The 27062-nt window shown below is 49.6% G+C and overlaps 1 protein-coding gene and 1 pseudogene across 1 annotated transcript in view; one reads left to right on the top strand and one right to left on the bottom strand.

The window, feature by feature from the left end:
• The window catches only part of LOC142267566 (uncharacterized), an 87307-nt gene extending 77963 nt beyond the window's left edge, over positions 1–9344 (top strand). Inside the window, 1 exon segment of the mRNA XM_075332337.1 lies at positions 9221–9344. Coding sequence (XP_075188452.1) covers positions 9221–9227 — 7 coding nt within the window. The 3' untranslated portion in view covers positions 9228–9344.
• Positions 9235–25559, bottom strand: LOC142267568 (lanosterol synthase-like; annotated as a pseudogene).
• Positions 25560–27062: the final 1503 nt, after the last annotated feature.

Raw genomic sequence — 27062 nt, 5'->3', positions numbered from 1 at the left:
ATTTGCTGTGCGCGTGTTGCAGTTTTTTTGTCTGCAGTTTATTTGTCACGAACTTGTGACAAAAAAATTGCAGCATGTTCTATCTTTTTGCGTTTTTTTGGCTTGCTTCTACTGAAAAAACGCATCAAAAATCGCATGGTCAAAAAACATCTAAAATGCACTTAGGCCCTGTGCGCACACTGCGTTTTTTGCTGCGGATTTGCTGCGGGTTTTGCTGCAGAAAAGGAGCGGTTTTTGTTCATAAAGTTCATGCAGTCCTTCCCCAGCAAAATCTATGAGAAATCCAAAATGCTGTGCGCACATTTCCCCTACAGGTTTTGCTGCAGAATTTCTGCAGCAAAAATAAGCAGCATGTCACTTCTTTTCCATAGGTACCTACGGTTTTCCCCTGTGTTTTGACATTGATAATGGTTAAAAACCGCAGGGAGAAAACCATGGCAAAACCGTAACAAACTGCAGAATGGTAAAACCGCATGCAGATTTTGGGTGCGTTTTTTTTGCCGCAGGTGCGGAATTCTGCCAGAGGGAGCATGTTTTGCTGAAGAAACACATCTATCCAGTTTGCACAGACCCTAAAAACGCAGCATCATAAGGGCTTGTTTGCACGTACATGCTGAATATTCTGCAGCGATTTGACAGTGCATGTGAGCTTTAAATCGCTGCAGAAACACTGCGTAATGGATGCAGTGTTTCAGCAGAATAAATGCCGATTTCATGCGCTCGGGATGCTGCCGCCACCATAGACAGAGTGGGAGCTACATCCAAAGCGCACAAAATAATTGACATGCTGCTTTTTTGAACGCACGGATTTGGGTCAAAATTCTGACACTCAAATCGCTGTGTTCTAAAAAGCAACGTGCGCACGGATTATGCATAATCTTCATAGATTGTGCTGGGAATGCAAGACGCATGCAGTTACGCTGCAGTTCTATATGCAGCGTAAATGCATGAAATTACGCAATGTGCGCACAAGCCCTTACAAGCATATTTTTTACAAATCTGGGGCAAGGTGCAGTTTTGTTGCGGCAACAAAACTGCAGTGTGCGCATGTAGCTTTAGGGTATGTCTGCACGCTGCAGTGTGCGCATGTAGCCTTAGGGTATGTCTGCACACTGCAGTTTTGTCATAACTACAAAGAAGGGAATTTTGTTTACTTACCGTAAATTCCTTTTCTTCTAGCTCCAATTGGGAGACCCAGACAATTGGGGTGTATAGCTTCTGCCTCCGGAGGCCACACAAAGTATTACACTTTAAAAAGTGTAACCCCTCCCCTCTGCCTATACACCCTCCCGTGCATCACGGGCCCATCAGTTTTGGTGCCAAAGCAGGAAGGAGGAAACTTATAAATTGGTCTAAGGTAAATTCAATCCGAAGGATGTTCGGAGAACTAAAACCATGAACCAAAAGAACAATTCAACATGAACAACATGTGTACACAAAAGAACAAAAGCCCGAAGGGAACAGGGGCGGGTGCTGGGTCTCCCAATTGGAGCTAGAAGAAAAGGAATTTACGGTAAGTAAACAAAATTCCCTTCTTCTTTGTCGCTCCATTGGGAGACCCAGACAATTGGGACGTCCAAAAGCAGTCCCTGGGTTGGGTAAAAGAATACCTCGATAAAAAGAGCCGAAAAACGGCCCCTTCTTACAGGTGGGCAATCGCCGCCTGAAGGACTCGCCTACCTAGGCTGGCATCTGCCGAAGCATAGGCATGCACCTGATAGTGTTTTGTGAAAGTGTGCAGACTCGACCAGGTAGCCGCCTGACACACCTGCTGAGCCGTAGCCTGGTGCCGCAATGCCCAGGACGCACCTACGGCTCTGGTAGAATGGGCTTTCAGCCCTGAAGGAATCGTAAGTCCAGATGAACGGTAGGCTTCAAGAATCGGTTCCTTGATCCACCGAGCCAAGGTTGACTTGGAAGCCTGCGACCCCTTACGCTGGCCAGCGACCAGGACAAAGAGCGCATCCGAACGGCGCAGGGGCGCCGTGCGAGAAATGTAGAGCCTGAGTGCTCTCACGAGATCCAACAAGTGCAGATCCTTTTCACCTTGGTGAACTGGATGAGGGCAAAAGGAAGGTAAGGAGATATCCTGATTGAGATGAAAAGGGGATACCACCTTAGGGAGAAATTCCGGGACCGGACGCAGAACCACCTTATCCTGGTGAAACACCAGGAAGGGGGCTTTGCATGACAGCGCTGCTAACTCAGACACTCTCCTAAGTGAAGTGACTGCCACTAGGAAGGCCACTTTCTGTGAAAGGCGTGATAGAGAGACATCACGCATCGGCTCGAAAGGTGGCTTCTGGAGAGCCGTGAGCACCCTGTTAAGATCCCAGGGTTCTAGCGGACGCTTGTAAGGTGGGACTATGTGGGCCACGCTCTGCAGGAACGTGCGGACCTGCGGAAGCCTGGCTAGACGCTTTTGAAAGAACACGGAAAGCGCCGATACTTGTCCCTTGAGGGAGCCGAGAGACAAACCCTTGTCCATTCCGGATTGAAGGAAGGAAAGAAACGTGGGCAAGGTAAACGGCCAGGGAGTAAAACCCCGATCAGAGCACCAGGATAAGAAGATCCTCCAAGTCCTGTGGTAGATCTTGGCGGACGTTAGTTTCCTGGCCTGTCTCATAGTGGCAATGACATCTTGAGATAACCCTGAGGACGCTAGGAGCCAGGACTCAATGGCCACACAGTCAGGTTGAGGGCCGCAGAATTCAGATGGAAAAATGGCCCTTGAGACAGCAAGTCTGGCCGGTCTGGCAGTACCCACGGTTGACCCACCGTGAGATGCCACAGATCCGGGTACCACGACCGCCTCGGCCAGTCTGGAGCAATGAGGATGGCGCGGCGGCAGTCGGACCTGATCTTGCGTAACACTCTGGGCAGCAGTGCCAGAGGAGGAAAAACATAAGGCAGTCGAAACTGCGACCAATCCTGAACTAAGGCGTCTGCCGCCAGAGCTCTGTGATCTTGAGACCGTGCCATGAATGCCGGGACCTTGTTGTTGTGCCGAGACGCCATTAGATCGACGTCCGGCGTTCCCCAGCGGCAACAGATCTCTTGAAACACGTCCGGGTGAAGAGACCATTCCCCTGCGTCCATGCCCTGGCGACTGAGAAAGTCTGCTTCCCAGTTTTCTACGCCCGGGATGTGAACCGCGGAGATGGTGGAGTCTGTGGCTTCCGCCCACAGCAGAATCCGCCGAACTTTTTGGAAGGCTTGACGACTGCGTGTGCCGCCCTGGTGGTTGATGTACGCAACCACCGTGGCGTTGTCCGACTGTATTCGGATCTGCCTGCCCTCCAGCCACCGCTGGAACGCCTTTAGGGCTAGATACACTGCCCTTATCTCCAGGACATTGATCTGAAGGGAGGACTCTGTCGGAGTCCAGGTTCCCTGAGCCCTGTGGTGGAGGAAGACCGCTCCCCACCCTGACAGACTCGCGTCCGTCGTGACCACAGCCCAGGATGGGGGCAGGAATGATTTTCCCTTCGACAAAGAAGTGGGAAGAAACCACCACTGAAGAGAGGTTTTGGCTGCCCGTGAAAGGGAGACGCTCCTGTCTAGGGACGTCGACCTCCTGTCCCATTTGCGGAGAATGTCCCATTGAAGTGGACGCAGATGAAACTGCGCAAAGGGCACTGCTTCCATTGCTACCACCATTTTCCCTAGGAAGTGCATGAGTCGCCTCAGGGGGTGTGACTGGGCTCGAAGGAGAGAGTGCACCCCTGTCTGTAGTGAACGCTGTTTGTCCAGCGGTAGCTTCACTATCGCCGAGAGAGTATGAAACTCCATCCCGAGGTAAGTCAGCGTTTGGGTCGGTGTCAATTTTGACTTTTGGAAATTGATGATCCACCCAAACCTCTGGAGAGTCTCCAGGGCAATGGTCAGGCTGTGTTGGCATGCCCCCCGGGAGGGTGCCTTGACTAGAAGATCGTCTAAGTAAGGGATCACCGAGTGGCCCTGAGAGTGCAGGACCGCCACTACTGCTGCCATGACCTTGGTGAAGACCCGTGGGGCTGTCGCCAGTCCGAAAGGCAGTGCTACGAATTGAAGGTGTTCGTCTTTGATGGCAAAACGCAGGAAGCGTTGATGCTCTGGTGCAATCGGCACATGGAGATAAGCATCCCTGATGTCGATTGAAGCTAGGAAGTCTCCTTGGGACATCGAGGCGATGACAGAGCGGAGAGATTCCATCCGGAACCGTCTGGTTCTGACATGTTTGTTGAGGAGTTTGAGGTCCAGAACGGGACGGAATGATCCGTCCTTTTTTTGGCACCACGAACAAGTTGGAGTAGAAGCCGTGACCATGTTCCTTAGGGGGAACGGGAATCACCACTCTTTCTGCCTTCAGAGTATTCACCGCCTGAATCAGAGCATCGGCTCGCTCGGGGGGCGGAGATGTTCTGAAGAAACGAGTCGGAGGACGAGAACTGAGCTCTATCCTGTAACCGTGAGACAGAATGTCTCTCACCCATCGGTCTTGGACATGTGGCCACCAGGCGTCGCAAAAGCGGGAGAGCCTGCCACCGACCGAGGATGCGGTTTGGGGAGGCCGAAAGTCATGAGGATGCCGCCTTGGGGGCGGTTCCTCCGGCGGTCTTTTTAGGACGTGACTTAGACCGCCATGCAGAAGAGTTCCTCTGGCCCTTCTGTGACCTGTTGGACGTGGAGGAATGGGGTCCTGCTGAGGGCCGAAAGGACCGAAACCTCGGTTGAATCTTTCGCTGCTGAGGTCTGTTTGGTTTAGACTGGGGTAAGGACGAGTCCTTTCCCTTGGATTGTTTAATAATTTCGTCCAATTGCTCGCCAAACAAACGGTCGCCAGAAAATGGCAAACCGGTTAAGAATTTCTTGGAAGCAGAGTCTGCCTTCCATTCGCGTAGCCACATGGCCCTGCGGACTGCCACCGAATTGGCGGATGCTACCGCCGTGCGGCTCGCAGAGTCCAGGACGGCGTTCATGGCGTAGGACGAAAAATTCAACGCCTGAGAAGTCAAAGACCCAACCTGCGGGGTCGAGGTACGTGCGACCGCATTAATCTCAGACAAACAAGCTGAGATAGCTTGGAGTGCCCACACGGCTGCGAATGCCGGAGCAAAAGACGCGCCTATGGCTTCGTAGATGGATTTCATCAGGAGCTCTATTTGCCTGTCAGTGGCATCCTTGAGCGATGAGCCGTCTGCCACTGATACTACTGATCTAGCCGCCAGTCTAGAGACTGGAGGATCCACTTTGGGACACTGAGCCCACCCCTTAACTACGTCAGGGGGGAAGGGGTAACGTGTGTCATTAAGGCGCTTAGTAAAGCGCTTGTCCGGAAATGCTCTGTGCTTCTGGACAGCATCTCTGAAGTTAGAGTGATCGAAAAACGCACTCCTTGAACGTTTGGGAAACCTAAACTGGTGTTTCTCCTGCTGTGAAGCCGACTCCTCTATAGGTGGAGTTGGAGGAGAAAGTTCTAGCACCTGGTTGATGGACGCTATAAGGTCATTTACTATGGCGTCCCCTTCAGGTGTATCAAGATTGAGAGCAACGTCAGGGTCAGAGCCCTGAGCTGCGACCTCCGCTTCATCCTCCAGGGAGTCCTCATGCTGAGACCCTGAGCAGCGTGACGAAGTCGAGGAAGATCTCCAGCGAGCCCGCTTAGCTGGTCTGGTACTGTGGTCCGAGTCGGAGTCTTCACCGTGGGACCTAGGTGTCACCTCAGGAGCACTTTCCTGCGCCGACCGAGATGGGCCTGGGGGCGATGAACGCACAGCGTCCTGGGCCTGTGTTACCGGTCTGGACTGCAAGGCTTCTAATATCTTAGCAGACCATTTATCCATAGACTGAGCCATGGATTGTGAAAGTGACGCAGAGAGTTTGTCAGCCAAAACTGCAAACTCTGTTCCTGTCACCTGGCCAGTGGAAGCCGTCTGTTCTACCTGAGCCGAGGGTCCCACCAGTGCCCGGGGCTCCAGCTGAGTGAGTGCCACAGGGGCCGAGAATTGCACACAATGAGGGTAGGTGGAACCTGCAGGTAACATTGCCGCACAAGAGGTACAGGTTGCAAAATAAGCCTGTGCCTTGGCACCCTTGCTCTTTGCGGACGACATGCTGTTGTCTCCCCTTAGAGTAATCAGTGAGGGTATATAGCCACAGGCAATAATGCGGCCGAACAGAGAAAATGTATACAGTATAACTATATATATATACACTTCGGCACCCAAGGGGGCCAGCACCTAACGGTGCTGCTTACCGACCGCCCAAAGCGGTTGTGTGACCACCAGATTCCCTGCCTGGGCCTCCCAGAGCTTGCTCTGTATTCCTCCACCGGCAGCAGTGTTATAACAATGGCTGCCAGCGTTCCGAGAGGAGGAGGGAGCCGTGGGCGTGACCTAAAAAGTGCGGGAATCTGATGCCCCACAGTGCTCAGTGAGGGGGGAGGAGGATATCAAAGTATGCTCCAGCCCTCACTCCCGACGTGCAGTCGAGCGTCCCGCCCTTACCCCTGACTGGCAGGCCCGGGGGCGGGAGTTATCGTACTAGGCCGCAGAAGCCGGGGACTAAATTTAATAGCCGCGGCCGGCAAACAGGTGCGGTCGGCGCGGTAGTCCCGGCGCCACAACAAAACACAGCAGCCGCTGCAGCGTTTGTTACACAGGCGCTCCAGCGCCGACCCCAAGGGGACACAGAGTACCTATTTAGATGCAGGGCCTGTCCCTGATGAGCCTCAGTCTCCTGTCCGTCAGATTCCCCCAGGGGCTGCGGAGGGAGCCCGGTTCCAGTGCCTGGTGACCGGTTTGGATCCCACTTCTCCCAGAGCCTCTAAGGGATGGGGAAGGAAAACGGCATGTGGCTCCAGCCTGTGTACCCGCAATGGGTACCTCAACCTTAACAGCACCGCCGACATTAGTGGGGTGAGAAGGGAGCATGCCGGGGGCCCTGTGAGGGGCCCTCTTTTCTTCCATCCGATAAAAATCAGCAGCTGCTGCTGACTAAAATGTGGAGCTTGCGTGAATGTGTGCCTCCTTCAACACAAAGCATAAAACTGATGGGCCCGTGATGCACGGGTGGGTGTATAGGCAGAGGGGAGGGGTTACACTTTTTAAAAGTGTAATACTTTGTGTGGCCTCCGGAGGCAGAAGCTATACACCCCAATTGTCTGGGTCTCCCAATGGAGCGACAAAGAAAATGCACCTTGTGGCCAAAAAAAGCATGCGCTTTGGTGCGTTTTTGACCATGCGTGTTTTAGCACCAATGGGTGAAAAACACAGGTAAAAATGCAAAAAGAACTGACATGCTGCAATTTTGTGGTCACCACAAAACTGTAGCCAAATAATAAAAAGCAATGTACGCACAGCAAATCTGAAATCTCATAAACTTTAGTGGGGAATGCAGCTTGTGGTGACTAAAAGTTCATCACAAACTGCACCAAAAAACGCGTCAAAAACTGCAGCGTGTCCATGGAGCATTGGATGTTGCACTTTCCCTTCTTCCCAATTCACATCTTAGTAAAGTATGTGATTGTCAAGTTACAATACAACTGCAGCCTAAGGCTATGTGCCCACGGGGAAAGTGTCCTGCGGTTATATCCGCAGGAGCTCCCCGAAAACCGTACCACAACTTTTGTCTGTTTCCATGCTGCGGAATGTCGTGCGGATATGCTGCGGGCATTCTGCATTGAGTATACAGTGCCATGGCTTCGGCACTGCATCCTCTATGAAGAACAAGTGCTGAGTGATCGGGGCGTTCATACTTTCCTCCATCACACAGCACTTCTCTCCGGCCGTGTCACTCTGTCAGCGTCTGCACTGTGCAGGAGAAGGTGGGCGGGCCTGAACTAGCTCTGGCTGTCACATGACCGGAGCTCGTGCAGGCCCCGCCCACCTCCTCCTTCCTGCTCCTAGCTCCACTGCCGTCCTGACTCGCGTGTCTGTTATCAAGGCAGGTAAGTATGGGACCAAGGCAGGTAAGCCTCTATCTCCATAGTGGAGCGCCAGGATTTCCGCAGGTAAATCCACAGGAATAATTGACATGCAGTTATGCGCGGCTGCGGGACATCCGCAGCAAATCCCGCAACCGCACATACCGCAGCGTGGACACAGACACTCCCCATGTCCCGCTTGCTTCTGCGGATTTTTCTGCGGAAAACCTGCGGATTTATCTGGATTTTCCAGATAAATCTGCAGGTTTCAAAATGTACAGACACTCCCCATGTTATCCTATGGGACATGGGGAGTGTCTGTGTCCACGTTGCGGAATGTGCAGTTGCGGAATATACTGCAGATGTCCCGCAGCCGCACATAACTGCATGTCAATTATTCCTGCGGATTTACCTGCGGAAATCTGCCTTGGTCCCATACTTACCTGCCTTGATAGCAGACGCCCGTCACTTTCTTCCGGAGCACAGGAGCGCGGTGGAGCTAGGAACAGGAAGGAGGAGGTGGGCGGGGCCTGCACGATCTCCGGTCATGTGACAGCCAGAGCTCGTTCAGGCCCGCCCACCTTCTCCTGCACAGTGCAGACGCTGATAGATGCCGGAAAGTGAAGTGCTGCGTGATGGAGGTAAATATAAACTCCCCGATCACTCAGCACTTGTTCTGCATTGAGGATGCAGTGCCAAAGCCATAGTACTGTATCCTCAATGCAGAATGCCCGCAGCATATCCGCAGGACGTTCCGCTGTACATCCACAGCATGTAAACAGACAAAAGTTGTGCTGCGGATTTCTGGGAGCTCCTGCGGATATATCCGTAGTACACTGTCCCCGTGGGCACATAGACTTCCATTACACTTCTCCTTCCTGCCGTCTGACATAATGCAGAGGCTGCTGTAATCACAGGATTCTATTATCTCGCAGGCTTCTTCTAGAGACATAGAAAAAGCTTGTAATCCCATGTTTGGGTAAATATATTCTACTTCATTATATTGGGCAAGTATTTATAATCTACCTATCTCTCATATTTATCAATTCTTGGAGCATTCTTTTGCAGGGAGAAAGTACAGAGCTCCTTGTACTATGCCCGATATTGGAAAGAATAGAATGGGCATATAGTAAGGGAATGAAGCCAATAAACAGCATTGATCGCCCACTTTCTTTTTAGAACATAAACTTTAATTAACACCTTTGGACGAATATCATCAGATTTTTTAAGTGGCTCATTAGTGGTACATTTTAAAAGTTAAGTTGCAACAAATCAGATAAGAAAACTAATCCTACGAACTGTATTTCTGCACAGGATGTGATCACTACTTACCAAAGGTAATCAGGGATGCGATCTACATGTTCCCGGAATGATGGAGATTCTGGTCCATCTACATGCCAACGGACCATCATATTAATCACTTTAGAGATCTGTTACAGAAGAAGATTTATTTCAAAATTAGAATTTTTCTTTAAAAAAAAAATAAAAAAAATCAATAAATAATTCATGTTTCCAGGAGACTTACTGGACCAATGCTGATACACTTGGTAAAGCGGTCATCTGCTGTTACATGGTCATATAATTCATGCACAGCACGCCGGCGAAGAGCAGGAATGTGGTACGCCTCGTATGCATTCAACAGGACTGAGAAGAAAAGTACAAAATGACTTATGGGAATAAAATACTTCAACTGAAAAGTTAAAGGGAATCTGTCACCAGGTTTTTGCCACCTAATCTAATGTAGGGGCAGAGATCCTGATTGCAGCGATGTGTCAATTACTGAGCTGCTCAGTGTAGTTTTGATTAAATCACTGATTAATCATCAGTAGGTTATCATTACAGGACTACTTGGCATGCTGCAGGTAGTCCAGCATATTCCTGAACTCTGTATAACTGCTAGATCTGCAGCAGAGAAAGCATTGATTTTATCAAAATGACAGCAAGCAGCTCAGTAAGTGACACATCGCTGGAATCAGGGTCTTTGTCTTTACATTATGCTGCTCTCAGATGGGGGAGCAAAAACCTGCTGACAGATTCCCTTTAAAATCATAAAAAGTGAAAATCTCATTAAATTTAATTTATTTAAATTTTGAATTCTAAGAGAAACAACACACATAAAAATCTGCATAATTGTATAGGTACAAATGCTGCACTGACGATAATCAATGCCTCCTACCATAGGCAAAGTCCAGTAAGATACTGTGCGGTGTATACAGGTCACAAGCAGCAACACAGTTCCTCTGTGCCGGCCAATTTATACTGCTATATTCCTGCACGTACAGCTCCTGCATGAGAAGCAAATGTGTAAATACATGTCCCACTTGATAAAATACAAGTGATAAAATACGTGTTCTGCCCCTTACTTGTCTCAAGCTGCGGATCAAGTTATCCTCACGGGCACTCAGACGTGTAGCATAGCAGTAACTCATGGGTAAGTAAACCTGACGGCAGTGACACCATATGGTGCTGGGGTGAGCAGGGAACCACTGGGGAAGAAGCCTACAAGACAACACTAGATGTTAAGGGGGCTTTACACGCTACGATATCGTTAATGTTTTATCGTCAGGGTCACGTCGTTAGTGCCGCACATCCGGCGTCATTAACAGTATCGCGGCGTGTGACACTTACCAGCGACCTTAAACGTCCTCCAAAGTGGTGAAAATCGTTCACCATGGAGGGGTCGTCCTAAAACCAAAAATTGTTAATGGTTGTTAGTAGATGTTGTTCCTCGTTCCTGCGGCAGCATACATCGCTGTGTGTGACACCGCAGGAGCGAGGAACGTCTCCTTACCTGCGTCCACCAGCAATGAGGAAGGAAGGAGGTGGGCGGGATGTTCGTCCCGCTCATCTCCGCCCCTCCGCTTTGATTGGCCGGCCGCTTAGTGACGTCGCGGTGACGTCGCCGTGACGCCGAACGCACCTCCCCCTTGAAGGAGGGATTGTTCGGAAGTCATAGCACCGCCGCCGACCAGGTAAGTGCGTGTGACGATGCCGTAGCGATAATGTTCGCTGCGGCAGCGATCACGCGATATCGCATGTGTGATGGGGGCGGGTGCTTTTGCGTACGATATTGATAGCAATTGCTAGAAATATCGTAGCGTGTAAAGCCCGCTTTAGAGAAGAGTGGGAAAGGATAATTCACATTACTTTCCCAGCAAGATTATTAGAAAAATACCTGAAGATATGCGGAGACTATATGTAACGCAGAGCGGTGCTGATTAAAGGGAACCTGTCACTAGATTTGTCCCCTATAAACTTCAGCAACGAACAGTGAGCCCTTACATACAGTATTCCAGAATACTGTATATAAGACCCCAGGCCGCACTGCATAAAGTAAAAAACCAGCTTTTATTACACTCGTCTGGGGGGCGGTATGGTCCGATGGGCGTCGCTGCTCTTAGTCTATTGCCTCCTCTCTCCATCACCTTCCTCCTTATCTGCTCCATGTGGATGACGCATCCTAAATCATGCACACAGAGTCCTCCACTGTGTTCCTGCACAGGCGCACTTCTCTATACCATGCTGAGGGCAGAGCAAAGTATTGTAGTGTGCTTTGACCTTGAGCCAATGCCTCCTCTCTTCTTGTGATCGCCGTCCTCCTTCTTGCTTTGTGTGGATGACACATCCTACATCATCCACAAAGAGTCCTCCATTGTGCTCCTTCGCAATTCTCTCTGCCCTGCTGCAGGCAGAGCAAAGTATTGTAGTGCGCAAGGAAATATTAAGACCGCCCACGCATGCGCCCACTATACTTTGATCTGCCCTCAGAGAGCAGTGCGCGTGCACAGAAAAGCAATTGAGGACTCTTTGTGGATGATGTCAGACGCGTCATCCACACTAAGCAAGAAGGAAGACAGCGATCGCAAGAAGACAGGAGACACTGGATCAAGGCCAGCAATGCCCATCCGACCAGACCACCCTGCAGGTGAGTACAATAAAAGCTGTTTTTTACGTTATTCAGATTGGTCTGGGCTTTTATATACAATATTGTAGAATTCTGTATATAAGAGCTCATTGGTGGTGGCCGCAGCTTTTAGGGGACAAATCTGCTGAGTGGTTCCCTTTAAAGGGCTCTGTCAGATTTCCAGTGCCCCCAGAACCACTAGTAGTTCTGGTGCTTATCTAGAATCCCTCACTAACTGTCCCTTCATGTAGTACCATGTTTTTCCAAAAGTAAGACACTGTCTTATACTTTTTTTTGCCCCCCAAAAAGCGCTAGGGCTTATTTTTGGGGGCGGTCTTATTTTTGGAGAAACACGGTTTCCAAAAAAACAGACCCCCCCACTTCCCAGGAGACTCATACTTACCAGACCCTGGAAGGCTGAGTAATTCCGAAATCTTCCCTGTGATCTCCGGCAGCCGCTGCCAGCAAGTATGCTGCACGCTGCCTCCTGCTGCTGGACGGACACACACACACACACACATACTCATAACCCAAACACTCATACACACACACACACACACACTCCATCCAGTGGTACAGAGTGCGTCCGTCAGGTTATACCTTTCAGAAGCCCGTACATTCTAGCCTCTACCCCAGCCTAAGGGATGGGAGTAAGTCATGTGTCCCAGGTCCTTGCGCTCCACCGTACGGCTTCTCAGGATCGGTATCGCTGGATGTGGTGAGTGTGTGTGAGCGATCTGAAGGGAGATTGTGTGTATGGTGTGTGATTGTGTGTGTGATGTGTGCGGGGGTGCGATCACTACAGGTTCTGCCGCTCAGCGTCTGGTCAGTATAATTGCAGGGTGTCCGCTTTCTATAATGAAGTGTCCTGTAGTATCTTTCTGCACTGACACTTCATTATTGAACCGCGACTAAGGCTTATTTTCGGGGGAGGGCTTATATTTAAGCCTTGCTATGAAAATGCTTAAAATCCCTGCTAGGGCTTATTTTTGGGGGAGGTCTTATTTTAGGAAAAATACGGTAGCATACATAAACACATCTTTAGAAAAAGTATTTCTTAAGATCGTTTATGACATGCTAATAAGGTCAGTGACTAGTTGCAGGGACGTTAGTTCCCTGGCTAGTCGGCCGACTCAGCATGGTATCACACCCCAGTGGGCGCATGCGCACTGCTTTGTACCCATTAGCATTGAGCTTCTTTGACGCCGGGTGTATGTGTAGCCGGCTTCAAAGACGCTCACTATCCACGAAGGATGCGATGTTCCTGACTTCCACAATAACTAGCATTTTTAGAAGAGAGTATCTGGAGTAAAAAGAGCATTTGAAGGTAGAAATCCAATGTTTCTAAGCGCGGTGTCAGGGGACTGGGTCCACAGACAATTGATTTTTAGTAAATGCTACTAATATTGATACAGATAATTATCTCACGGTCACAGCCACCAATAAAGTCATATCAAGTCTGAATAATCCAAAAAGAAACTCACCACATCTCTGGGAATAGAGTGTTCATTCCCTCCCAACTGTACACATTGAGCACAGATAGCCAAAATTTCCCCCAAGAAGGAATACCAATGGCACCTCCTGCAACGAAAGTTGGATACATCGGATCAAGCATGGAAAAAATATACTGACATATTATCTGCAAACGATTGTCAGTTGTGAGATGCGCTGGATTGATGCTAAAAGCTGATGTGAACTTACCCTTACTATGAAGATTGTTGCGGGCGCGGGTCATATCTGGGTCATCCTGTGACACTCCGAGAAGTCGCAAAGAGGTGTAACTGAGCGCCGTGCCAAACACAGTGCTCTTATCTTCAATATGCCTATGTATAAGATAGTTATTTATTATGGGGAACATAGATATAGAATCAGTACAAATTTTATTTTGTGATTTCGTAAAAAAAAAACAAACAAATAATTAACGACCAAATTCAAATGTGAAAGGACTCCTTAAAGGGGCTATTCACTATTTGGAACAACCACTTCTTAATTGTTAGATTCCAAAGCATAGACAATACACACATCACTTTTAAAATTAAAGTTAAAGTGAATAACACTTAATATTTCAATAACATGGCACCTGGTAAGCGGGGTAGATGTTACCTGGCACATGGACAGTGTGCTTTTAAAACTGAATGTCACAACAGTGTACAGATGCACAGCGTGCTGTGCAACACAAAGGTAACATCGGGAATAGTATAGAAGGAAGGCCCTGGTGACAGGGATAGAAGCCACACACTGCAAGTCACTTGAGTTTGTACCCTACGCTCCCTAACGTCCCTACACGGGTCCTTCCCCTTGTCGCCGTTACATGCCTAGTCACTCGCTTGCCCTGAACTCACCCTGGCTAGTGAGAAGGCCGGCAAGAACACTAGTCTCAACACTGCAATAATACAACACAAGGAATAGACAGAAAGACAATAGACACAAAATGAAAACACTCCAAGCTCCTCCAATGCAGCTAACACTACAGCTGCAATAGTCATGACTCCTCTGTTTCTTCCAGAGACAGGCTCCATCCAAAGTGGTCAATATAGAATCAGAATCTATCACCAGCATTAGAGGGTAAGACATGTGAATTTTTATAGCGAATGGGAGTGGTCACAAAAGAGCTGCACCAGAGATTAAGGCTACAAAGGACAGCCAGATAGGATAGAACCCTTAATCCCTCCAGCACTAAAAGAAAGTACGGTATATTCACTCAAATAAAAGTTGTAGACCTGCGCATAAGGTGTTGTGACCTTCTAGTCCCTGATTAGCCAGAGGTCTCCCCAAAGCAGGACACAGACATGACACTGATGTGTTGGAAGTAGTAATAATGGCCAGGGATAGGGATCTGAGCAATTTTGATAAGAGCAAAATTGTGAATGTGATATGACTGGGTAAAAGGTGGGGTGTTCCCTGAATAAAGTGTTTACTAACCACAAAAAGTAGTGTAAAGAAGGTCGCCCGGTAAGCAGGAGTCAGGGGATCTACATTATATTAGCAGAGTGGTAATAATGTTATAGTCGATAAGTATTTAGATAAATCCCTTCACCACCAGTGCAGTGCACACCCAGAGTCTGCACTTTATGTTACTTATCAATGTGTCCATCACCTTTTTTTTCAACAGAAAAAGAGAATTTTGTTTACTTACCGTAAATTCTTTTTCTTATAGTTCCGTATTGGGAGACCCAGACATTGGGTGTATAGCTTCTGCCTCCGGAGGACACACAAAGTACTACACTCAAAAGTGTAGCTCCTCCCTCTGAGCTTATACACCCTCTGGAGGACGAGATCTAACCAGTTTAGTGCAAAAGCTGAAGGAGAATAGCCACCCACAAGTAAAAACAGAGCAAGAACCGGAACAACCGGAGCCTCTGTCTACAATAACAGCCGGTGATAACACGCGGAACAAGAAACTGCCAACAGGCAACAGGGAGGGTGCTTGGTCTCCCAATACGGAACTATAAGAAAAAGAATTTACAGTAAGTAAACAAAATTCTCTTTTTCTTCATCGTTCCTTATGGGAGACCCAAACCATGGGACGTCTCAAAGCAGTCCATGGGTGGGAATAAACAGATAACTGAGAAGTAGGTAAAACCTAACTTCACAAATGGGCGACAGCCGCCTGAAGGATGCGTCTTCCCAAGCTCGCATCTGCCGAAGCATGAGCATGCACTTGGTAGTGCTTTGAAAAGGTATGCAGACTGGACCAAGTGGCAGCCTGACAGACCTGCTGAGCCGTAGCCTGGTGCCTGAAAGCCCAAGAGGCACCAACAGCTCTGGTCGAGTGCGCTTTAATCCCCGGCGGGGGAGGCACCTGAGCACATTGGTAGGCATCGGATATGGCCGACCTAATCCAACGAGCTAGGGTCGGTTTGGAAGCCGAGAGCCCCTTGCGCTGACCTGCGGTCAGGACAAAAAGAGAGGTGCACCGCCTAAGAGCAGCGGTGCGTGACACATAGATCCGGAGCGCCCGCACCAAATCTAAAGTATGTAACGCTTTCTCGAAGCGATGCACAGGGGCCGGACAAAGGGAAGGCAATGAAATGTCCTGGTTAAGGTGGAAAGGAGACACCACCTTAGGGAGAAAATCCGGCGTCGGACGGAGAACCACCTTGTCTTGGTGAAAAACCAAAAAGGGTGACTCCGAAGAGAGCGCAGCCAAATCAGAGACTCTCCTGAGAGAGGTTATGGCCACCAGAAAAACCACTTTCTGGGAAAGTCGAAACAAGGGAACCTCCCTAAGAGGCTCAAAGGGGGGTTTCTGTAAGGCCGTGAGGACCAGATTAAGGTCCCAGGGATCCAAGGGCCTCCGATAAGGAGGAATGATGTGAGATGCGCCCTGCATGAAGGTGCGCACCTGAGCCAGCCAAGCGATACGCCGCTGGAACAACACTGAAAGAGCCGAGACCTGTCCCTTGAGGGAATTGAGAGATAGTCCTAGCTGCAGACCAGACTGCAGAGAGGACAGGATGGTCGGCAAGGAAAAAGGCCAAGGAGCATGGCCGGATGAACGACACCAGGACAGGAAAATTCTCCAAGTCCTGTGGTAAATCCTGGCCGAGGACGACTTGCTAGCCTGAGTCATAGTAGAGATGACCTCGGAAGGAATGCCTGAAGCCGTCAGGATCCAGGACTCAAGAGCCACGCCGTCAATCTGAGGGCCGCAGAATTCTGGCGGAAAAACGGACCTTGTGAGAGAAGGTCTGGGCGGTCTGGGAGACGCCACGGCAGTTCCACGGACAGACGGAGCAGGTCTGGGTACCAAGCTCGTCTGGGCCAGTCTGGAGCAATGATTATGACCCGACGGCCCTCCATCCTGATCTTGCGCAGTACTCTGGGCAAGAGAGCTAGGGGAGGAAACACGTAGGCTAGACGGAACTGGGACCAATCCTGAACCAGCGCGTCCGCTGCCAAGGCCTGAGGATCGTGGGAACGAGCCACGTAAACCGGGACCTTGTTGTTGTGCCGGGATGCCATGAGATCGACTTCCGGAGTGCCCCACTTGCGGCAGATTGACCGGAACACCGTCGGATGCAGGGCCCACTCGCCGCTATCCACGGTTTGACGGCTGAGATAATCTGCCTCCCAGTTTTCTACGCCTGGGATGTGAACTGCGGATATGGTGGACTTGGAGTCCTCCGTCCACTGAAGGATACGTTGGACCTCCAACATTGCCAGGCGGCTGCGAGTCCCGCCCTGGTGATTGATGTAGGCAACCGCTGTCGCGTTGTCTGACTGGACTCGAATGTGCTTGCCCGCCAACAGGTGGTGAAAGGCTTCGAGAGCTAAGAGCACAGCTCTGATCTCCAGCACATTGATCGAGAGGGCTGATTCGGACGGAGTCCAAGTGCCCTGTGCTCGGTGGTGGAGAAAGACTGCTCCCCAGCCGGACAGACTGGCATCCGTGGTGAGGATCACCCAGGACGGGGTCAGGAAGGAGCGTCCCTGAGACAGAGAGAGGGGCCGAAGCCACCACTGAAGAGAGCTCCTGGTCTGAGGCGACAGAGCCACTAGCGTGTGCAAGGAAGCGGTCCGCTTGTCCCAACAGAGGAGAATGTCAAGCTGCAGGGGACGCAGATGGAACTGGGCAAAGGGAACCGCCTCCATGGAGGCTACCATTTGACCCAGCACCTGCATCAGGCGCCTGAGGGAATAACGGCAGGGCCTCAGGAGAGAGCGCACCGCCCCCCGAAGGGACTGCTGTTTGACTAAGGGCAGCTTGACAAGTGCCGGCAGAGTCTCGAATTGCATCCCAAGGTACGTGAGTTTCTGGGTCGGGACCAGAGTGGACTTTGGCAGATTGACAAGCCACCCGAACTGGACAAGCGTGGCAAGAGTGAGCGAGACACTCCGCTGACATTCTGCACTCGAGGACGCCTTGACTAGAAGGTCGTCCAGGTACGGCGCGGCCCGATAGTCAAGAGGAGGCTGCCTTGGTGGCAGCGGCTCCTCCGTTCTTCTGGGGACGAGGCTTCGAGTGCCAGTTGGGTTTTCGATCCTTAGCCGAGTTAGTGGACGAGGCTGAGGGCTTAGAGGAGGACCAGTTTGAGGAACGAAAGGACCGAAACCTCGACTGGTTCCTGCCCTGGACAGGTTTCCTGGCCTTAGTTTGTGGCAAGGAAGTACTCTTCCCGCCAGTAGCTTCCTTAATGATTTCATCCAGTTGTTCACCGAACAGTCGGGTCCCAGAAAAAGGGAGCCCGGCTAGAAACGTCTTGGAAGCAGCGTCTGCTTTCCACTCACGAAGCCACAAGATCCTGCGGATCGCGAGGGAATTAGCGGAGGCTACCGCTGTGCGGTGAGACGCCTTCAAAATGGCAGACATGGCATAGGACGAAAAAGCCGAGGCTTGGGAAGTTAAGGCCACCATTTCGGGCATAGAGTCCCTGGTAAGGGAGTGCATCTCCGCCAGGGAAGCAGAGATGGCCTGAAGGGCCCACACTGCTGCAAAAGACGGGGATAAAGAGGCCCCTGCCGCTTCATATACAGATTTGGCCAGAAGGTCAACCTGGCGGTCAGTGGAGTCCTTAAGAGAGGTGCCATCCGCCACAGACACAACTGTCCGGGCTGAGATTCTAGACACCGGAGGATCTACCTTTGGTGACTGAGCCCATTCCTTGACCACCTCTGGTGGAAAAGGAAAACGGTCATCAGAACTACGCTTAGGAAAGCGTTTGTCAGGACAGGCCCTGGGTTTGGTCACAGTGGCCTGAAAACTGGAGTGGTTAAAAAACGTACTCCTTGCTCTCTTAGGTGAGGTAAACTGGTGTTTTTCTACCAAAGAAGCTTGTTCATCAGACACTGGTGGATTAAGGTCCAGTACGGAGTTAATGGACGCAATCAAATCGCTAACATCTGCATCACCTTCGATATCAATGGGGTACATAGACGTAGCGTCTGAGCCCACAGTAAGGGCATCCTCCTCGCCTTGCAATTCGGCCCGTGAATCAGAGCCGTGGGACGAGGAAGGAGAAGAGTCCCTGCGTCTCCGTTTAGGAGGATGGGGTCTGGGATCAGAGGAAACAGACTCTGTGAGCTCTGTAGAGCGAGTCGGAGCAGCAGAGGCACCCTGAGAAGGGGGCTGATGCATGCTCAGCAGCGTCCGGGACAACTGTCCCATGGAGTCGGCAAAGGACTGGGAAATAGCCTTAAAAAAAGATGCTACCCAAGCCGGGGGTTCAGCCACCGGGGCTGGAGCAGCCGGAGGGACCCCTGGGGAGACTCCAGGCTGAGGCACCACCACATTAGAGCAGGCATCACAGTGTGGGTCTGTGCTCGGTTCGGGCAGTATGAGCTTACATGCAATGCATATAGAGTGCAGCCTTGCAGCCTTGCTCCTGGTGTGAGACATGCTGCTGAGGAGGATGTTCTGTAGTAGAGAATTCACTCCTTCAGAAAGCCACCAGAGAGTGCATAAAAAGTCCACAACCAGAGGTTGTGGCTTACCAGACCGTTTTGTGTGCCCTCCGGATTCCCAGCTTGGATCCCCAGACAGATAATTCACTCCTTCTGCAGTGCTGCAGCAGCCAGCGCCGACCAGTGTAAAAACGCTGAGAAAATGGTGCTGGAGTGAGGAGGGGGGGTGGGGGTTAATCCAAGAGCGGGAACCGGAGGGCTAAGGAGAAATACAGGGGAGGGAATCATCTCCTCAGAGAGGAGTGTCCTCCCCTGTGCTGAACGGCCGGTGGGCGGCGCTGCACTGCCCCCCTGCATGACTGACATGCAGGGGCAGAGAAACGAAACTAGGCCGAAGCCGGGGCCTAAATTTATCCATGCGGCCGACGATCAGGCACCCTCGGCGCGGTTCTCAGGAAAAAAACAGAGAACCGGCCGGAAATCACAGTAAAGGGACTTATGAAGCAGCATTGCCCAAATAACACACTCTCCCCACAATAAAATGCAGAAGGGACCCCTGAATACCGTCTCAATACTTAGCTTTTGAGACGCAGGGCCAGGTCCCTGGGGGGGGGTGAGCGCTCCGTCCAGCAGGGGCCTGAAAAGGGCTGTGGATGGAGACCGGTCTCCTGCAGAGCAGTGAGAACCGTGAAGGCTCCCACTTCAAGCCAGAGCCCGTAGGGATGGTGAAGGAGCGCGGCATGGAAGGCTCCAGCCTTAAGGTCAACCTTAACAGCACCGCCGACACAGTGGGGTGAGAAGGGACATGCCGGGAGTCCGGTGGACCCGCTTTTCTTCCAAATCTTTAAATAAAAATCAAAAATCAAAAGAGGATGTGTGTGTGTGTGTGTGACCTCCTGCACACAAAGCATTAAACTGGTTGGATTCTGTCATCCAGGGGGTGTATAGGCTCGGAGGGAGGAGCTACACTTTTTAGTGTAGTACTTTGTGTGTCCTCCGGAGGCATAAGCTATACACCCCATGGTTTGGGTCTCCCATAAGGAACGATGAAGAAATAAAGTTATGGGTGTTAGAGGATAGCAACGCAAACCAAATATATGAATATTTAAAACAAATTATGATTTTTCTTTTGATCCAAACAAACAAAAATAAAAACAACTCGGAAGAATCATGCTGTAGGTTTATACTGCACACTGAATGCAGTAAAAAGAAAAGCCCAAAAAGTAATGGCTTTTTTTCCACCCGCCATTTCACTACATTGAGGGTTTTTTTCTCCCACTTTTCAGTCATATGGTTAAGTCAATGATGTTAGTCAAAATATTAACTCGTCCCTCGCATTGTGGTCCTGCGCATGCGCACTTTGATTTGCCCTGCGCAAAGCAGATCAAAGTATTGTAGTGCGCATGCACGGGCAGTCTGTAACCTTTTCTCGCTCCTGCGCTTTCCAGTACTGTGATCTGCCCTCAGTAGGGCAGATCAAAGGGTGCCTGCGCTGAACTGCAGTGTTGGCCTGTGTGGATGACGTAGATGCGTCATCCATACTGGGCTGGGTAGAAGGAGGACGGAGATCACTGCAAAGAGTAGGAGCCGGATCGGAGAGCAGCGACACCTAATGGACCGAACTGCCCTGCAGGTGAGTACTATAAAAGTGTTTTTTACGTTCTACGAGCGACATCCATCGGTGTCATCCACATGGAGCTAGGAAGAAGGACGACGACTGCACAGGATAGAGGAAGCACTGGACCCGAGACCAGTGACTCCCATTGGACCCAATCTCCCCGCAGGTGATTATAATAAAGGTCTTTTTTACATTTTACAGAGTGGCCTGGGCTCTTATATACAGTATTCTGGAATGCTGTATATAAGAGCTCAGTGGTGGTGGCCGCAGCTTATAGGGGACAAATCTGGTGACAGGTTCCCTTTCAGGGGTTAATAAATTCATTGTAACTACAAAGTCAACAGAAAAAATACATTTCATACTTATCAACTGACCTTTGGCTTGTGCTCTCATACTCCGAGATAAACCTATAAGCGGGCTTTACATGCTGCGATCTCGCTAGCGAGATCGCAAGCGATTGTACCCGCCCCCGTCGGTTGTGCGACACGGGCAAATCGCTGCCCGTCGCGCACAACCTCGCTTAACCCCGTCATACCTGCCCTGCGACATCGCTCTGGCTGGCGACCCGCCTCCTTCCTAAGGGAGCGAGTCGTGCGGCGTCACAGAGACATCACACGGCAGGCGTCCAATAGAAGCGGAGGGGCGGAGATGAGCGGGACGTAAACATCCTGCCCACCTCCTTCCTTCTGCATTGCTGGTGGAGGCAGGTAAGGAGATGTTCCTCGCTCCTGCGGTGTCACACACAGCGATGTGTGCTGCCGCAGGAACGAGGACCAACATCGCTAATGAGAGGTAAATGATTTTTTGTTTTAGGACGACCTCTCCGCAGCAAACGATTTTTGCCGCTTTTGCGATCGTTTTAGGTCGCACATAAGTGTTACACGCTACGATCTCGTTAATGACGCCGGATGTGCGTCACAAACACTGTGACCCCGACGATAATTCATTAACGATATCGTAGTGTGTAAAGCCCGCTGTAGGGTATTTCACGTGCAATCATACACACAGAGCTCATCCAGAAGTCTGTATTTTTGATCTGAGTGTTTTTTGTCAACGGATGGCCACCTATAGGTGGAGCCACGCCAGTCCACTAGTTGACCAGGTGGGAGGGGCAGACTGAGGACAGAGCAGACAGGAAGACAGTAGTCAGAAGAGAAACTGCAGTGAGACAGTGCACTCAGAGAGAGTCTGTAGTCGGGTCACTGTGGTGTGTGAAGGTGGAAGTGAAGTGACGGTCTGACGCGGATTAACGGTGACCTGGTACCCAGAAGAGGTGGTTGCCGATGGAGTACGGTGGAGTACTCCCAGGAACTACGCACTGACGGGGTACAGGACCCTAGGACAGGAAAGAGCTCGAAGCTGGCCTGTTAACACCTGCACAGCGAGGGGACCATGAAGGACCTGGCTAACCCTACGAATCCAAAGACTCAGTAGCAAAGGGAGAGCCGGAGACAGGACCAGAGACTACATCCCCACAGGGTTCATGCTACCGTCAGGCGGACAGAAATGGACAAACCACCGAACGGGAACCCCCCAGTTCCTCTACGCCACGGGGACCCATTTACCAGAGACAGGTGCAGGGGAAGAAGGTACCAAATCACCAAACTGGCACTGGAACGAAGGGAGGCGAAACCAGCCGGCCTCGGGCAACCAGTTATTACCAACCTGCCGTGAGTGAAACCAAAAAACTATGTGTCCAAAAACACATGAAAGAGTAAATATTGTCAAACACAATTTTATTAAGGATGTACAAAATACAAACTATTAAAAAAATGGTATACACCAAATCTGTGACACAAACTTTGGGTCACAGTGGGGCATGGGAGACAATTACAAGAAGAGATGGAAAACTCCACAGGGGTGGGTATCGGGACATCAGTATATGAATTGAAAACAGTCAGAGTGGGACACAATATACATCCCAAGCGGGTAACGTTATCGGATATACCCCCACTCTGGCTATGTTCAAAAATCAGAATGCTACCATATATAAAATATCAACCATGAGTTCCTGCGAGGATCTATCAGACCCATATATAAGTCAATATCTCAAAGGATCAAAGGTAAAAGTAACACTAATATAATATGCAGGGTGCATCAGTACATACAAGGCACAGAATGCCGCAATCAAAAAATGTCCACGGTCTAGGCCCGACGTGCGTTTCGTGTCCTTTGTCAAGGGCCACCACAGATTGTCTGTATTGTCAAAGGACAAAAACCAGTTGCACTAAACCTTAGTGTGGACTCCCTTTTTCTAACACCTATCACATCACCCATCCTCTGGGGCCCGATCCTGCTTGCGGAGGGTCTACTATCCAAGCTGCAAATAACACCAGCCCCAGTAGTGATATTCTGCAGCGGCGGCTCCATCTATATAGCCACAACACCGCAAGTGGGGTCACGTGTGAACACTAATTTAATCCCTTGTAAATATATCCCATTACAAAAAGGGCACGGAAGCGGGCAACAGCCACCACAGTGACATCCCCCAAGAGAGACATCGCCCGGAACCAAGTACCCCATATCCCTGGGTGCTACACAGCCATATCCTGAGTACAAAGACTTGAATGTGCGCAGCACGTCCACACACTCTTATGTATGTGCAGTCAGTCATATACTCACAGGCCCCATCCGCCATCAGGCAGCTGCACAGATCGCAGGTACCGCACCATCTCCTTCTTGGTAGCGTCAGGGAGGGGCGTCTGTGTCACGTGGCATACAATCAGCAGACCTAAAGAGTATCACAGATTTACAGCAAGTAAAGTAGACGGGAGTCAGATGTAGTGATGGTGGTCATGTATCACTGACAAGTCTCACCTGGCATCAAGAACAGTGGGCCGCCATAATCCCCAGCCCAATGGCCATCCTCCGCTTGTAAGGCAGAATAAAATGTTAGTCCATTTTCTGCTCCATCCTGGGCCGTATTCGCCTTGGGTAAGTCTTTTAAAAATTCACTCTGCACGAGAAAGTAAAAGTCGCGTTATTGATGGTCAGCTTATACCGACGTATATGGATCAATAAAACGCTACGGGTCAGTGCACTGTCCGAGGGATAACGGATGTGTGAATACAGCATTAAGGGTGCTTTACATGCTGCGACATCGCTACCGATATATCGTCGCGGTCATGTCTTTAGTGACGCACAGCCGGCGCCGATAGCGACATCGCAGCGTGTGACACCAAGGAGCAACAATCAATGATCGCAAAAACGTCAAAAATCGTTGATCGTTGACACATCGCTTGTTTTCATAATATTGTTGTTTGTGCATGCCGCTGGTTGTTCGTCGCTCCTGCGGCGTCACACATTGCTATTAACTCATTTTTAAGCCAGCAATGCAAAGGTTATGTTATTGGATGAAGGCTGGGCACAGTTTTTGTTTTACATCATACTATATATTGAACAATTTGAAAGGTAAATTCCTTGAGATTTATTTTTTTAATTTTCTGCGATTTTCTGCGCGTAGCACTGAAAAACCTAATTTCATGCAATTTTGCCTTTCTATATTTGCTCCATTGTGTCTGCATTAGGCATCATAGACTTTAGGAAGACTTCCCTTTGATATTGAAATCTGGTGATTTTTTTATGTAAGATTTTTTTTCTAATATATGTCCACTTTATGGATTTTACTTCTTTGCTTATATTTTAATGATTTATGACCACAAACCACAACAAAGTTTAAGGTTCCGGGTAAAAAGAGAAATCATGCAGATTTATTATGTACTCCAATTGCAAAAATGATTTTTAGTCCTAAATGTAAGTACACAAAAAATAAAATTAAAAACGTGTCCTCAAATGTGGAGAACCCCTAGTGCTGCTCTCCTGCAGTTAAAGGGAGTGTTTCACTTTCTTATACAAAAGTATCATTATTTATAAGGTTTTCAATACTGGATCTTTTCTTATCTAAACTCCTTAGAAAAATAATACAGGCTGCATGTGAATAAGTGTTAGGTACCGTGTCCAGCCCCAGCGAGTGCACCTCCAGGGCGGATTGTGGACGGTCGTCTCCCTCCACATAGCGCTAACACTGTCTGCCCTCCGTACAGGACAGGCGCCAGCGGGTGAGGTCTGTGGCTGGATCGCTCTTGTAAGGACCCCCCCTTCTGCGCAGACACCTGGGGGAAAAAAAATTGCAAAATGACTTTCTAAGTTTAATTTTAATTATTACCATTAAAGGGGTATTCCCATCTCCAAGATCCTGCCCTAATATGTAGTAGATGTAATAATAACAATATTAGCAAATACCTCCAATTAGAAATGTAGTATAGTTCTCCTGATTATCTATGTCTCTTACCTCATGTGCAGGGCATTGCAGCTTAGGTATCCATAGTTATGACCACTTGCAACATACTATCACTATATGAGTCTTCGTAACCATGGATACCTAAGCTGCAATGCCCTGCAAATGAGGTAAGTGACATGGCTATATCAGGAGAACTATATTGCATTTCTAATTGGAGATATTTGCTATTATTATTATTATTATTATTATTATTATTACACCTACAACATATTGGTATAAGATCTTGGAGATTGGGATAGTCTTTTAAGAATAACCGCAAATAATAGTGTCAGAAATACTGGACAACTGCATAAATAGCAATTCCCCTTTATACTCAGAAGATTTGACTAGAATACAATAAAACCAGCTCAGGGCTATGAAGAACCTAAACCTGACATTACGCAAGGTTATGTTGGATCGTCACCAGGCTGCTTCTCCGGTGATTGCAGGGACAGTTCCCTAATACTCACGTCCCCTCGCTCATTTCTCTGTTCTGCACCTGGTTACTGTCTACCCCTCCATCCCTTAAAACCCAAAGTGGTAACGCATTAAGACCCAGAGGATTCTAGGACTTGTAGTTCTTAAAACCTCTCAATCCAAAGCCCGAGATACGGTAAAGGACTACATTTCCCAGACAACACCGCGCCGCCAGATCCTACATCACGCTATCCTGACATGAGCAGAGACAGCAGGACCCAATCACAGCGCTGATAGCTGTATACATGTAGGCGGGGCCATCAGCTATCAGCCAATGGGTGGTGACAAATACAGAATAGCGTGTTCCGTCAAGTGCTGTCCCCGAGTCTCTGCAGCTGTCGCTTCAGTGTGAGGTCAGCGCTGCCGGGAGGCGGAGGAGCGGAGAATAAGCTCCAGTCCTTATATTGACAAATAAAAGGAAACTGGTTTTCTGTAATATTTCTCACGACCCTCCCATTCAATTTTGTTGTGACACAAATAAAAACCCCCATTATGTCACCTGCAGCTCAAACTCTACTTACTGCTCACTAAACCTGCCAGGTGCAATATGCATCCAAGACCATGAGCAGTTCTGGGTGTATATTGCTAATCCCTGCCTAACCGTCCCTGTATACACTAGCATACAGTAGATAAAGCGAGCTTTAGAAAAAGTATTTCTAAAGATCCTTTCTGATATGCTAATGAGTGAGGGGACTAGTCCCCTGGGCGTTAGTTCCCCTGACTAGTCGGCCCCATTAGCATGTTAGCACGTCCCTGTGGGCCCCTGTAGGCGTGCTCTCATGCTAATGAATGCGCAGGATCACAGGATGATCTCACTCAACCCTCCGCTGCCATCGCGTCCGACACTGGATTTCGGCTCAGTGCACATGACCCCGCAGTGTCCATATTTCTAATCCATACCTAACTGTCCCTGTATACACTAACATAGATAAAGAGATCTTTAGAAAAAGTATTTATAAAGATCCTTTATGATATGCTAATGAGGCCAGGGACTAGTCGCAAGGGCTGTAGCTCCTGCGCTCATTCTGCTCTCTTAGCACGCCCCTGGGGGCTAACATGCTGTTGAATGGCCAGCGTCATCAGTGGTGATACGCATACCTGTGTTTGTTGTCACGGACTCAGACGCCAGGTTTAGGCTCAGTACACATGATCCGAAGTCACCGACACTTCTGGTCATATTTCTAAAGTCAGTTTATCTTATGAACATTACCCCTTCAACTAGTCACAGGGGCGGGGGCGTTAGTTTCCCTGACTAGTCGGCCCACATAGTGTGTTATCAGGCCCCTGTGGACTTGATAACATGATTTACAAGAGCCGGTGTCATTGCCAGCCCTGTACAAATCTTGCACATGCGCAGCTTTGTTCCCTCACATCACTTAACCTCTGAAGCCGGGTGTACGCGTCCCTGCATCAGAAAGGCGCACTGCACACGGGGGCAGAGATACCATTGGTGTATCCTGTGCGGCCGTACAGGGACCCAAGAGGTCTGGGGGCCCATTTATACCCCAAAAGCAGGTGCAACTTTGCATTTTTA

Source organism: Anomaloglossus baeobatrachus, unplaced genomic scaffold (genome assembly GCF_048569485.1).
Source record: "Anomaloglossus baeobatrachus isolate aAnoBae1 unplaced genomic scaffold, aAnoBae1.hap1 Scaffold_296, whole genome shotgun sequence".
NCBI lineage: Eukaryota > Metazoa > Chordata > Amphibia > Anura > Aromobatidae > Anomaloglossus > Anomaloglossus baeobatrachus.
This window is presented reverse-complemented; position numbering and strand designations above follow the sequence as displayed.